This window comes from Artemia sp. Qi Xiang Cuo, chromosome 11, assembly GCF_049724085.1.
Source record: "Artemia sp. Qi Xiang Cuo chromosome 11, ASM4972408v1, whole genome shotgun sequence".
NCBI lineage: Eukaryota > Metazoa > Arthropoda > Branchiopoda > Anostraca > Artemiidae > Artemia > Artemia sp. Qi Xiang Cuo.
The window spans coordinates 3,716,565-3,729,682 of record NC_142804.1 but is presented as its reverse complement, the minus strand read 5'-3'; the positions used below and the strand labels follow the sequence as shown (position 1 = coordinate 3,729,682).

General features: G+C 36.3%; 2 protein-coding genes across 9 annotated transcripts in view; one reads left to right on the top strand and one right to left on the bottom strand.

The window, feature by feature from the left end:
• LOC148946542 (uncharacterized) overlaps positions 1 to 13,118 on the top strand; it is a 217,096-nt gene that overhangs the window by 168,391 nt on the left and 35,587 nt on the right. For all 8 annotated transcript variants that reach the window (XM_089097431.1, XM_089097432.1, XM_089097430.1 and 5 more), the window contains one exon: positions 3,111 to 3,280. In XM_089097431.1, coding sequence (XP_088953557.1) covers positions 3,111 to 3,280 — 170 coding nt within the window. The remainder of the gene's footprint in view (positions 1 to 3,110; positions 3,281 to 13,118) is intronic.
• On the bottom strand, positions 4,182 to 12,687 carry LOC148946543 (uncharacterized). Its single transcript, XM_089097433.1, has 2 exons — positions 12,642 to 12,687; positions 4,182 to 5,707 (listed from the first exon to the last, which is right to left on the bottom strand). The coding sequence occupies exon 2, from the start codon at positions 5,696 to 5,698 to the stop codon at positions 4,280 to 4,282; it is 1,419 nt and encodes a 472-aa protein (XP_088953559.1). The 5' UTR covers positions 5,699 to 5,707; positions 12,642 to 12,687; the 3' UTR covers positions 4,182 to 4,279.

Sequence of the window (13,118 nt, the reverse complement as noted above, 5' to 3'; positions counted from 1 at the left end):
CTTAATAGTCGAAAATGATTGTAGGGCAAATAGCACCCCCCCCCCACGCCCATCATTTCCCAGAACACATCCAGTCAAAATTTTGAGATACCCATTTTGTTCAGCGTAATTGATTTCCAGATAGAAAATATGTTTTTGAGGAGGACACTCCCCCACAACCCTTAGGGCAAGGGTTTTAAGTTATGCCCTGAGGGCATATAAGGTTTTTATAGAAGACGTTGTCGTAGAAACTTCAAAAGGGGCTCATTCGAATCGAAATTGAGAGTTCTAGTGCCCTTTTTCATAGTCGAAAGTGATTGAAGGGCAACTAACCCCTCCCCCCCCACGCCCACCATTCCCCCAAACACATCCATTCAAAATTTTGAGATAGCCATGTTTTTCAGCGTAGTTGATTTCCAGATAGAAAACATGTTTTTGTGGAGGACACTCCCCCACAACCCTTAGGGAAAGGGTTGTACGTTATGCCCTGGGGGCATATAAGGTTTTTTATAGAAAGCTTTGTCGTAGAAACTTCAAAACAGGCTCATTCGATTGGAAATCTCGAAGGGCTAGTACCCTTTTTAATAGTCGAAAGTGATTGGGGGGCAACAAGCCCACCCCGCACCCATCATTCTCCCAAACACATCGAATCAAAATTTTGAGATAGCCATTTTGTTCTGCGTATTTGATTTCCAGATAGAAATTAGGTTTTTGAGGAGGACACTCCCCGAAAGCCCTCAGGGCAAGGGTTTTAAGTTATGCCCTGGGGGTATAGAAGGCGTTGTCGTATAAACTTCAAAAAAGGCTCATTTTATTTGAAATTCAAAGGGCTAGTGCCCTTTTTAATAGTCGAAAGTGATTGGAGGGCAACTAGCCCCCCCCCCCCCACGCCCATCATTCCCCCAAACACATCCAATAAAAATTTTGAGATAGCCATTTTGTTCAGCACATGTGATTTCAAGATATAAAATATGTTTTTGAGGAGGACAGTCCCTCATAGCCCTCGGGGCAAGAGTTTTAGGTTTTTCCCTGAGGACATATTAAAACAATGTTGGGACAATGTACTATGTATTATTTTTTCCCTGAAAAGACTATGTCAATATAAAACGAACAGAAATTAATTAAAAAAAACTTCTTCCAAAAAATAAGTTTTCCAAATAAAAGTTAAGAGCCCCAATAAACCAAAAAAGATAAAAACTAAAATCAAGTAATCTACCAAGCTTGAAACTAACACAAATCAGCATTAATGAATAAACGAACCTCAAAGCAAACCGAAACTAAAATAAATACCCGAGTCAAATTCAATATGAGGAGAACTAAGCATAAGTTGGGCGCAAAACCCCTTTGCCTTCCCAAGGCCAGAACAGAATTTGCACTTTACTGAAAAAATACAAATGAATGTGCATTCTCAGTGTAATATACATATACTGATATTTAGTAATCAAAATGTTAATATTATTTGATTTATTAAAGTTTTAAAAGTAAAAACATTTATATTTTTTCAGTAAACTGCAAATTTTGTTCTGGCCTTGGGAAGGCAAAGGGTTTTTTGCCCAACTTATGTTAATTTCTGCTCGTTTTGAGTTGGGCTCGGTTATTTATGGTAATTTCTGTTCGTTTTGGGTTTCATTTATTTATCGATGCTGATTTGTGGTAGTTTCGAGCTTGGTAGATTATTTGATTTTATTTTTGCTCATTTTTTGTTTAATGGAGTTCTTTACTTTTCTTTAAAAAACTTATTTTGTGGAAAAAGTTTTTTTTAATTAATCCCGAATAAAGAATCATCTCCACAATAGAAGAGGAGCTTTCGCCCCCTCGGGCCTCATACTGAACGAATTTGGAATTATATATTGCTAATAGATTTCGGTAAACAAATTTAAAATAAATATATTTTTCATATTAAGAATTAACATGTGTTATGTTTTTCATTCTTGCATATATTATAATCAAAACTTTGTTTTTTAGAGTTGGGGTTTCTACTAACAAGGGTTGCTCTTTACTTACATTTTGTTTGTACGAGCTGTCTATGGTACTTAATAAAGGAGATCTACTACTCCCTCTTTCAACCCCCATATTAAATTTAAGTTTAATATTTGTAAAACAATTCTTTGGGAATGATCATCATCCCTGAATAAAATATATTCCTCCAAATATTTATTAGGAAGGGATATGAAATATCGAAATTAATTATATATTCTTTGTTTCCACGGTTTTCAAGGCGAATTCTTCGAACCAATGTTTTTTATAGGGATGTTTCCATTTAGGTCAGTAGGGGGACGATGCCTCCTGGAAAGAAGAAGGCCATTAAACATTGTTTATAAATAGGAAAATGAGATACATAAAAATGTGAATCTTGACGGAAGAAATTCCTGGTACCACTTGCTCAATCTCATGGAATTTCCTGGCAGTGCTATTGCCCCCCCCCTCTCCACCGTTGTGCCGATAGGCATGTAAATCTAATTTTTTATGTTGCTTAGAAAAAGATTTTGTGTAATTAGAGGGACACTATACATCCAGCACCAATATTACAGGCGCAGTCCCAACATTTTCGCGGGAATCAAGAGAGACTAAAGATTAATTTCTATAACCGCTCCACGAAAGCTCCTTCTATGTTTATCTGAACTAACACAGAGATTTAGGAAATTTGGCAATAGCCACTTTGGGTCTTCAAGCACATACACCCTCCCCCCCCCCTACACAAAGATCCACCGGCCGACTTCCGTAACGGCTTATGCGTAATTATATACCACTGCACGTGATTTCATCAAATGAACAAAATTAGTTAAATGAAGCCTTAAAATAAATGTCTATATTAACTGTTTATTTAATATGGACTATGTACATTTTTAGGAACAAATGCACAACTTGTGACTGTCTTATTAAAAGTTTTATTTGTTTTTCAATATTTTTATTTCATTTTGATATTCTGACATTCTGATAATTATTTACCCGAGGGCTATTACCCTTAGTTTATAACTAAAATATTTTTTTTGTTTTGTCCTGTTAGTGGTTATATTTAATATTTTCTACTATTGAAATGACTCATTGATAATACGTATCGTCAAAATTTTTCTGCCTGGCTGTTTTGTGTGAAAACTCCTCTGTATAGCTCTAGACTATTTGTCTTTTAGATGATGATTATGATGATGACGAAGAGCTTGAAGATGATGTTGATCCAGAAGACGACGCCTATGGTCTCACGTTTGGTCATCCAGATCCATCTATGGATACAAACAGGATTGAAGAAATTCCAGCAAAAGAGCCAAATTTAAATGCAGTGCCACTAAAACCTGCACTGAAGGTAAGATACTTGTTCTCAATTTTTTTTTCCGAAATTTTAAAATTGACGACTCCGTGTCTGGACATATGAAATTATATCTTTATTTAGATACGTTACAAATACTTAATGTTACATTTTCTTATCTATTTGCACATAATAATTTTATTTATATGTTTTGCAAACATACTACGAAAATTTTAAGAAGGGAAATCATATATTTATTAATGTTTTTACACATATTGTATAGATATTTATAGATTTTAAATGGGCCGGTCAGCGGATGTATTTGTAAATCAGATTGCATTGTTGAAAAGGGTGCAGCTTTTCAAGTGTTTGTCTGTATGCGCACAGATCTATCTTTTTTCAGGATTTAAACTTATCTCCGCTATTTCCCAAGGTATTGTCTTGCAGCATAAACAGCGTTGCAAGAAAGTACATGCAGCGGTTGTCTCTGTCACTTTTCGGGTGAACGACTCATATCTCATTTTTTTCAACTAACTAGGAATAAATATGATTAAATATTTTCGACGCCTTACGGATGACACAAACTTTCTTTTTTTCGTTAAAAAAAAAATGCTCGGGAGTCGTGTGCTTAACAAATAAAGCTGGTACATAAAGGAGCCAGTATTATCCGGTGCAAAAAGCGGCATTTCGTCTATAAAAATTGGAAACCACTGTTTTCCTTGTTTCTGGGGACTGGTGGTTTTCACTGCAAAAAATGACACTTTTTTATAATAGGAAACGAACCTGTAAATGAAACGATTCTCTAAATTTTGGGTATAATTTTTACTCTTTAAGAAGGAAAAAGATTATTGAATGGTGGTATGGAGCCAGATTAAAATAGATCAAATTGAAATTCTCCGTCTTAAGTCGATGGCATGTGACATAAAATCTGTAATAACAGCCTTTCGGCAACTAGGAATTTTATTCTAATCACGGTAAAATCACGATTAAAATATGCACCAGTTATGTGATGAAAGCCTCTTTGTCTTTGGACTTGTTTGACTTGCCGGGGAAAGTTCACAAATATTCAAGCATCTTTTCAACTTTGATAATGACACTGTCCAAATATCTCCACAATAATTTTTCTTCGTATGAACCGTTTCTGTATTTGCCACTGCATTCACTTTGAATCTCCAATTCACAAGTCTGTCTGTAATGTTGATTGTGAGCAACGTGTGTTGAAACATACTTCCTTTTACATTTTGATACACATCCACCTTCATAGTGATGACCGACCCATACCACTTTGTCTGTATTGTGAAGTGATTTATAATGTCCGCTAGACTTTGGGTCAAGAAAATATTTTGGGGATCTTAAGGTCCTTTGGAAATAATACAAATCACAGGAGCTGCCGTCTATACATTTCGTACTGTTGCTCCAAAAGTACACTTCCGGAAATGACAGAGATGTGAAATTGTTTGGGATGGAGTTGATCATTTCCATGAGAGTTCTATGTTTTTTTGGTACTATAAGCTCATCAATATCTATCACTAACACATATTGGTAAATATTCATATTACGAAAATAGCAATCATTAATTGGGACTATTTCATGTACCCATGCTCTAACTGTTGCATCAAACAACTCTTTTCTCATGAAATATGTATTGGGTACACAACCCGGGATTGTGATGGGTAGCATATCAATTGAACCCGATTCAGTATATTTCTCTAACAGCTGTTTTGTTTTTGAGTGGATATTGTATATATAAAAGGTCATTTTTGCTATTCCAAGTTCTTTGTTTATTTCAATCCATTCTGCGAGTTGTTTTGATATATCTGAATTGTATTGCAATCCTTTAAGACATACACTAATGCCTCTCTTTTCATTTGAATTTGTAGAATATACTTTAATGTTGTTTGAAATGCGGGTGCAGTTTGATTCTGCGATTGAAATGGATATAGGTATACTATCTCTCCTTGGAATGATGCACGATATCATGATAGGAAATGTATATTGAGAGTGTTTCTTAGTATAGAAACTAGGCTTGCCATACAGATACGTTAATTTGATATCTGTTATTACTGGTGCACTGTTTATACTAAACCATAAATAACATTTTGTTGTCAATTGGTTAACTCTGCCCACTGTCTCGGCTAAGATTCGAATTGTCGGGTATGTTCTGTTATCAAAATGAGCGCTAAATAAGTAAATGGTTGTGGATTTTAAGTTGGCCACTTGCCAATAGCTGTTATCAAATGAGATTGTATGAAATGTTGGAAAGCGGTTGCAGTTCCTGACAAATCTTTTCATTTTGAAAGCTTCATAAGGAAAGTAGGGACTTTCTCTTTCAAACATCTCCTGTTCTGTTGTCTTTTTATTTGAATTGGATGTTGGGTTTGATACATGCTGCTCTTTCTTTAAGATGAAACTGAGTAACGACAAAAAAGACACCAATATTAGAAGTTTTGTCGGACAAAACTTGTTGCGATACATCTCTTTCACCTAAAAAAAAGAAATCCTTTGAGGTTCAATGGAGGTACCGGTAAAAGTACTGTTTGTACTTACGGTACTTACGGTAAAAGTACCGTTTGTACTTATGGTACTTGCGGTAAAAGTACCGTTTTTACTTACGGTACTTGTGGTAAAAGCACTGTTTGTACTTACGGTAAAAGTACCGTTTGTACTTATGGTACTTACGGTAAAAGTACCGTTTGTACTTACGGTACTTACAGTAAAAGTACCGTTTGTACTTACGGTACTTATGGTAAAAGTACCGTCTGTACTTACGGTAAAAGTACCGTTTGTACTTACGGTACTTACGGTAAAAGTACCGTTGGTACTTACGGTACTTACGGTAAAAGTACCGTTTGTCAGGATTTAGCTTTTGGTCTATGACAGCACACAAGGAAAAATTTTGCAGAATTACCTTTGAAAACCCCCGAGTCCTTCCCCAGCCCATCTTCTTGGAATGATGAGAATATCTTATTTACATTTGGGTTTTAAGGGAAGAAATCCTGTGAAAATTAAGGGTTCTGCTGAAATTTACGCTAAAATTACTATTTACATCAGAATTTAGTTATTTTTACCGCCCGCAAGAGCAAATGCAAAATATGAATAATTCTCCGTTGGGACCTCTTGAGTTCTCCCCCATCCTACCTTATTTGTTACATTATATGGAACATACATATTTCTATCTGTAATGTACAACAGCCAAAGACCTGGCTTCGTTTTTTCACCAGCTTATTCAGCATGTATGTGCCTTCGACCCTCGAATGTCTACTGAAATGACGTCACCTTATAAATAGGAAGACAGACACTTGATGGTTTATAAAGATATTTTGACTTAAGTTAGCTTTTTCATCAGTTCCTGTAGCTTTTTTTTGCTTAAAAATGTGCATACACCTGGTCGAAACTTGAAATAAGTTATATGTTAGGACGAAAATTAATTAAACACGACTGTTATGTGTCGCATTTGGCCTTGGTGATTTTTCTCGCAATCCCCACACATTGTTTTGTTCCAGCAACTGCTATTTAGTGCTATTTGACTTCTAAGGCATGCTTAGGGACGTGCACAAGAGAGCCTCTCAAGGCCCGACCCCTTGAAAACCCGAGTTTCCTGAATTTCTGGACAGCTCCTGTTCTAATTTTCAAATAAAGGTTGTCTTTTACTGCCCCTCCCCCCTTGAAAAAAACAACAAATACTGCGCTCGTACCTGTTCGTAATGATGATTCATTTCAACCTTTGTTAATTTTAAGAGGTGCTACGGAGGTGTTCGGTAATGTTAAAACAAAACTATTATGTGTTGCATTTGGCCTTGGTGGTTTTCTGGCAATCCTCATACACTGTTTTGGCTCCAGCAACTGCACTTCTCTGAGTATGTCAGCAACGGCGTACTCGGGGAAGTGTGTAGAGGTGGGGAGGGGGGGGTTGAGACCTGCCCCCTCGAAATTCCAACTTTTCTTGGATTTCTGGACAGTTCCTATGCAAATTGCCAAATGAAGTTTGCCTTCTACTATGCCCCCCCCCCCCGGAAAAAAATCGTTCATACGTGCATGTTCGTGCTGGTGATTCCTTTCAATCTTGTTAATTTCTAGAGTTGCAATGGAAGTTTTTGGTAATGTTTCTTATCTCTTTCTTATTATTAATGGCGGTTTGTTAACTGGTAAATTAATCAGTTTTGTGAGTTTTATGTAACTACTCATCACGTCCCAATCTCAAATTTTCGACCTATTGGGACTTCGCGTGGGACTGATGATTCGTACAATGTTGTTTATTTCCATTGGGACTTTCCGCTCTTATTTTGAAGGATGAGCTACTTTCTATAATAATGCTCTCATCATTCTTGTTTCCAGTGACTGAGATGGTTTATGTCCCTGTGCTTCCATGCTTTTCTCCCTCTAGAACAATTGATGACTTTGCGCTTTCTACAGCTATTGATTTTTCCTCTTTGACTGTTGTTTTTGCCCTTTATTTTTCCATGTCTAATAGTCTCCTTTCCTTTTGGTTTTGTTAGAAGAGGGGTGATTTGAGGCAGAACCAATAAATTTTGAAAAAAGGATTCTGGGGTTGATATTTTTGGCTTTGGTACTTGACCATGGATTCTCAAGGCAAGTGAAGTTAGAGTTGAGTTGATTTTTTAAAGCATGAAATCATGTAATAAGAGTTTGGATCGTAATTCTTCTAAAAGTGGATTGGGAGCCGTAGTCGTTTTTGCAGTTTTCCTGGGGGGCGACTGTTTTCATAGCGAATTTTCCATGGAACAAGTTTCCTGGGGGCAAGTTCTTGATCAATCAATCGTTTTATTCGGGGTCCAGTGTATTCTCTCCAGAAAATCCTCCCCTCCCATGCGGAAAATTTCTCTCATGAAAAATCCCCTTGGAACATTTACCCCGTGGCAAATCCTTCCTGGAAAATTTTCCTCGCATGTAAAATTGAGCAGACAAAGAGAAACTAAGAAAAAAAAAGAATGAAGAAAAGATTCTGGAACAATCTACCTATATTGCAAAATGCATGCTCTACAGTTAAATAGAGCATGGTAACGAACTGTAAATAAGCAGTGACTGGGGCCAATGTTAACTAGAACTGTGAAAAAAAGGAAGTTTGATAACAATTAATGCGTCAAAAGAATTGGTTTGTTATGCTGATTCCAAATATATAAAGCTATTTAAGTTCAATGCTGTTTTCCCGTGGCATAATCTTTTTGCTTACTTCAAAAAGGCTCTACAAATTATAATTTCCGTTCCATAGAGTCCTCCCAATCTTCTACGATTATCAGTTCGATCAGATCGCCCCTGAGGAAAAAAAAAACAAGAAAAAATGGAAAAAACACATAAATAAACACGCATCTCTAATTTTTTTTTTCTGGGAAAAAAAATACTTAAAATAAGATTAGTTGACATTAGCTGTAATGTCAACGTTCATCGGTAAAACATGACTTTAGGTTTATGTAGTTTGTGCAAGTTTGTTTATGCTGCATGGTTTATGGTGTAAGATTTATGGTGTAAATTAGTTTGACATTAGCATTAGATCATTAGGAAAAGCACCTTCGTGTATACGCCTAGTGGACGCTTTTTTGATCGCAAGGGGTAGACTTTATTATCTGCTATAGTTGTCGACAAGGGGGTCACGTATGAGGGGATTGGGGACGCCCCTTCCCCAGTGTTTTCAGCCGGTTTGGTAAAAAGTTTGAGTCAGCAAAAAGTTGTTTTAACGGGGACTGGATGGATGGTGGTAAAGCTCTCCAGTATGCAGAGGAGCTAAATTGATATCTAATCTAACTAATCTAAAGGTCAAATCGAACTTTTGAAACATTTTAGAGACGAATTCAATAGTGCTACATATGAAATTGTATATTTTCTGGGATTAAGCATAAGTAAATCCGATTGCATTGTTGAAAAGGGTGCAGCTTTTCAAGTGTTGTTTGTGTGGGCACAGGCCTATCTTTTTTCAGGATTTAAGCTTATCTCCCCGATTTCCCAAGGTATTGTCTTGCAACATAAACAGCGTTGCAAGAAAGTGCATGCAGTGGTTGCCTCTGTCACTTTTTGGGTAAGCGACTCACATATCTCAGTTTTTTCAACTAACTAAGAATAAATATGATTAAAAACTTCGTCGCCTTACGGATGACACAAACTTCCTTTTCTTTGTTAAAAAAAATGCTCAGGGGTCGTGTGCTTAACAAATAAAGCTGGTACATAAAGGAGTCAGTATTATCCGGTGCCAAAAGCGGCATTTCTTCTATAAAAATTTTAAACTACTGATTTCCTTTTTTTCTGGGCAACAGGGGTTTTTACCGCGAAAATGGCAGTCTTTTTTTTTACAATAGTAAACTAACCTGTAAATGAAACGAATTCCTAAATTTTGGATGTAAGTTTTACTCTTTAAGAAGGAAAAAGGCTATTGATTGGTGATCTGTCTTATCTAAAGGTTTTCCTTAGCAATAAATGCTCGAAATATAATAGGGCTGTTGAACTGCTTTGGGGGTGGCCGGGTACAGATGTAAGGGCAAGTTTTCCGGGGTGAATTTTTCCTAAACCCAAGAATATCACCTCCTTTGCCCACCGACTTGGTAGTATAGCTCCTCATTTTTTTTCATTTTTGCGCTGAGAATCGAATTCATGATGCTGTGGGAGAATTCCCAAACGACGTTTGGAAAAGAAAGAGCAAATGATAGTGTGTTTGTTTGTAATACAAAAATGCAGCTACTGTTCAGTCTTCATGGCCTGAATGAGTAATTTTATGAACACTAGTCCCCCCTGGGACAAATTTTCTGGTCTCCTGAACTGTCTCTTTGATTGTGTGTTTTATGTCTTCTAGTCCAACTAGTTTCATCCCTCTTCCTGATAATAACCTGTGTTTAGGATTGTGGGTTTCTCTCTTTGAGCTCCACCGCTTAATACAGACATCTCAGGAGGTTTGTATTACGGCAGCCACGCATTACAGCGGCCATGTGTTACGATTTACTGACATGATATAGAAGCAATGCCTAAGGTGCCCAGTGTTTCCACTTCATACTTTTTTAAATCCCAACAAGGCTCATTGCAAATCTCTAGAAATCCCTATTTCCAATACCAAAATCAATATAATTTCCCGATTTTTTCCCATTAAGTTTCCCATTTCCAAATAAAGCCTTGTTATGCTGACTTTTAATAGCGTTTGTTCAAGACGACTTATTTTGAAACTCAAGACCTTTACTTGTACCAAAATCTCGTGTTTTGACGTTTAAAACTATGCTTTGTATTTATCGACTAGATAAGATTGGTTTTGATTAATAGATTCCGGTGCCAGATTCTGTGGCTTCACTTAGTCCTTCTTCGACTCCCGAATTAATTGAGGTGTACCTCTGTACCTTTGAAAGCAGGTATCCCTAATCTGCATCTTTCCCAGGTTTTCTTCAAAAGATTAGAAGTGTTGAGTGAATTCCGAACCCCTCTTCTCTTGACTTCTAGGTCAATTTAGTTGTTGGTATCGTCGTCTCCTAGAAGGTTCTATCCAGCATAGGCAAGCATTCAAACATAATGCGCTTCCGAATCGACTGTGCAAAAGATCCTTAACTTTCTTTATGGCGCATCCAGACTATAAGCTTTCTGGAAAAATGGGACGGAAAACTACTTCCGTCCCATTTTTCTTTTTCGGGTCGGAAGAGGATTTCCAAGGGCCGAAACCCTAAGAATTCCTCAAAAAATCCAGAAGACTTGTAAAAATACCCCAATCCCTGAATGAAAAATTTTTGCCCCTAAAAGACCTTAAAAATCCCCATTTTAGGGGGGAAATCCCTATAATGAAAACACTGAAGGTGTCTTCCATTGCCGTCAGGAAGGAACCTAGCAACTAGTCAAAGAAAAACTTGGGTATCTACCATTCAAGTTCGACCCGAATCACTTGGCGAGTTTAAGAAGCATGGCAGGCGGCTGGTCGAGAGTAGTTGTCGATCATCAAGCCATCAACTGTGGATAGACTTTCTAGGGCCAAATTTGTCACTGAATCTCTAACGCCACGCTGAGTCAAGGGCTTGCAACGTGAAATAAGTACAATTATTAGTCAACCCTGGCAATTTCAGTCACCTTGATAAAAAGCCTGTTGTGTACTTTTTCTATAAAGAAAGAAAGAAAAAGAAATCACGAAAATTGTCTATTGTTCCGATGTGTTGAATAGAGTCTATTGATTGCTAAGCAATATCAGATTGATTATGTTTTTTCTTTGTATTGACGCTCAACCGCAATCCACGCGTATTCTTTAATTAAACCAAATGTCCAATTGATCCAAATTTTGAAAGACTTTGGCCAGAATAGAGCATTCGTAACTAATTTCAAGAGCAAAATTAACAAATAAACGTGCTTTGTTGAGGAAAAGAAATATAGGCGGATTAGCCAGAAATCCTTTTCACAGGTTAGGCCGAATAGTTCGATTCACATCAACTGATGGATTGTTTTCTGCAGACAATTAACCCATCGCATTAATAGTCATAGGTTCCACCGTTGGAGGGGGGCCTACGACTTTTACTAAGGAGGGGGGAGTCGGAAATGGGAAAATGGCAGTTTTAGGGCACAATAATATCCCCCTCTCCTTGTGTACGTCTGTAATACTACTGAAAAATATTATTCATATCTTTATTGTCTTAACTTTTATTTTAAAGAATGACCCGGATGTTTAATTTGTTAAAAACAAAATACAAAAAAGTGGCCTCAATTATGTTCAATTAGATGAATTGAAAGGCTATGTAAATTTGGCTAAGTCCCAGATTCCGCCCTTCCCTTATCGAGTCCCTACGTCCCTTAGTAATCATTTTTGAAAATATTCTTCTTTTAAAGAAAAAAAATAAAACTTCAGCTAAACAAGTAATAAATAAGAAGAATTAGGTGATGTTCCTTTCATATGCACTTGTTGATTCATTAGAAAAACTTATAATATTCCGCAGTATAGAGAATTTGATTTTGGTGGGGGGTTTTCCCCAAGGAGCCCTTGATTTTTTGTTTTAAAACTTTGTTCCAAGAAGTAAAAAAAAAATATATAGAACTATGGCAGAACAACAAAGAAGAGCATTACAGGACCTGCACTTTATTTAAGTCTTATTTATTTATTTTTTGGTTTTGTTTTGACTTTCAGTTTGTTCCTGGCGCCTTTTTTGTCTTTTTTTTTATTCCCGATTCGGAATTTTATTTTTTTCCACGGGCAAGAATGAAAGTTCTTGCTTTCGGACTTTCATTTGCTTTTCTAAGAAGTAAAAACAACATAGAAAGTATGATGGAAAACAAAAAAGAACTGTGCAGGAATTACACTCTGGAAAATTTTTCCTTTTATTCTTGGTTCGGTCTTTTACTCTTTCTAAGGGTGGGAATGAAAGTTCACGATTTCGGACTTTCATTTGCTTTTCTAAGAAGTGAAAACATTATAGAAAGTATGATGGAAAACAAAAAAGAACAGTGCAGTACTTACACTCTATAATAAAATTGCGTCTTAATCAATCCTGTCTCGAATAAAGTTGAGTCTTCTCTGTTGCGGGTTTTATTAAACTGAACCTTTTGTCAAATAAAAGGTTTTTGAAGATGTGCAGTGTTCTGGAAAGGTTCTGTCGTCTTTAAAGCTTGGACCTTTTTCAGAGAAAGATTGTCAAAATTTGTATGTGTTTTTGGGCCAAAAAGTTACAAATTATAGACAATTCCATTAAATTGTATATTTATTGGTTTGTTTTTGTATTTTGATGCCGAAATTTGCTTTTGGGAATACTTTGGATCAATTTTGGTAGATGAGATATTTTTCAATGAGAGAGTAGTCTATAATTTTGTTCTGGGGAGACTAACGTTTGAAACAATGGTTTTCTGCCAGAAAAATGTATATATATATATATATATATATATATATATATATATATATATATATATATATATATATATATATATATATATATATATA

Bases quoted from the DNA above. Each gene is read 5' to 3' on its own strand.
- LOC148946543 (XM_089097433.1), bottom strand. From the start codon at position 5,698: ATGTATCGCAACAAGTTTTGTCCGACAAAACTTCTAATATTGGTGTCT.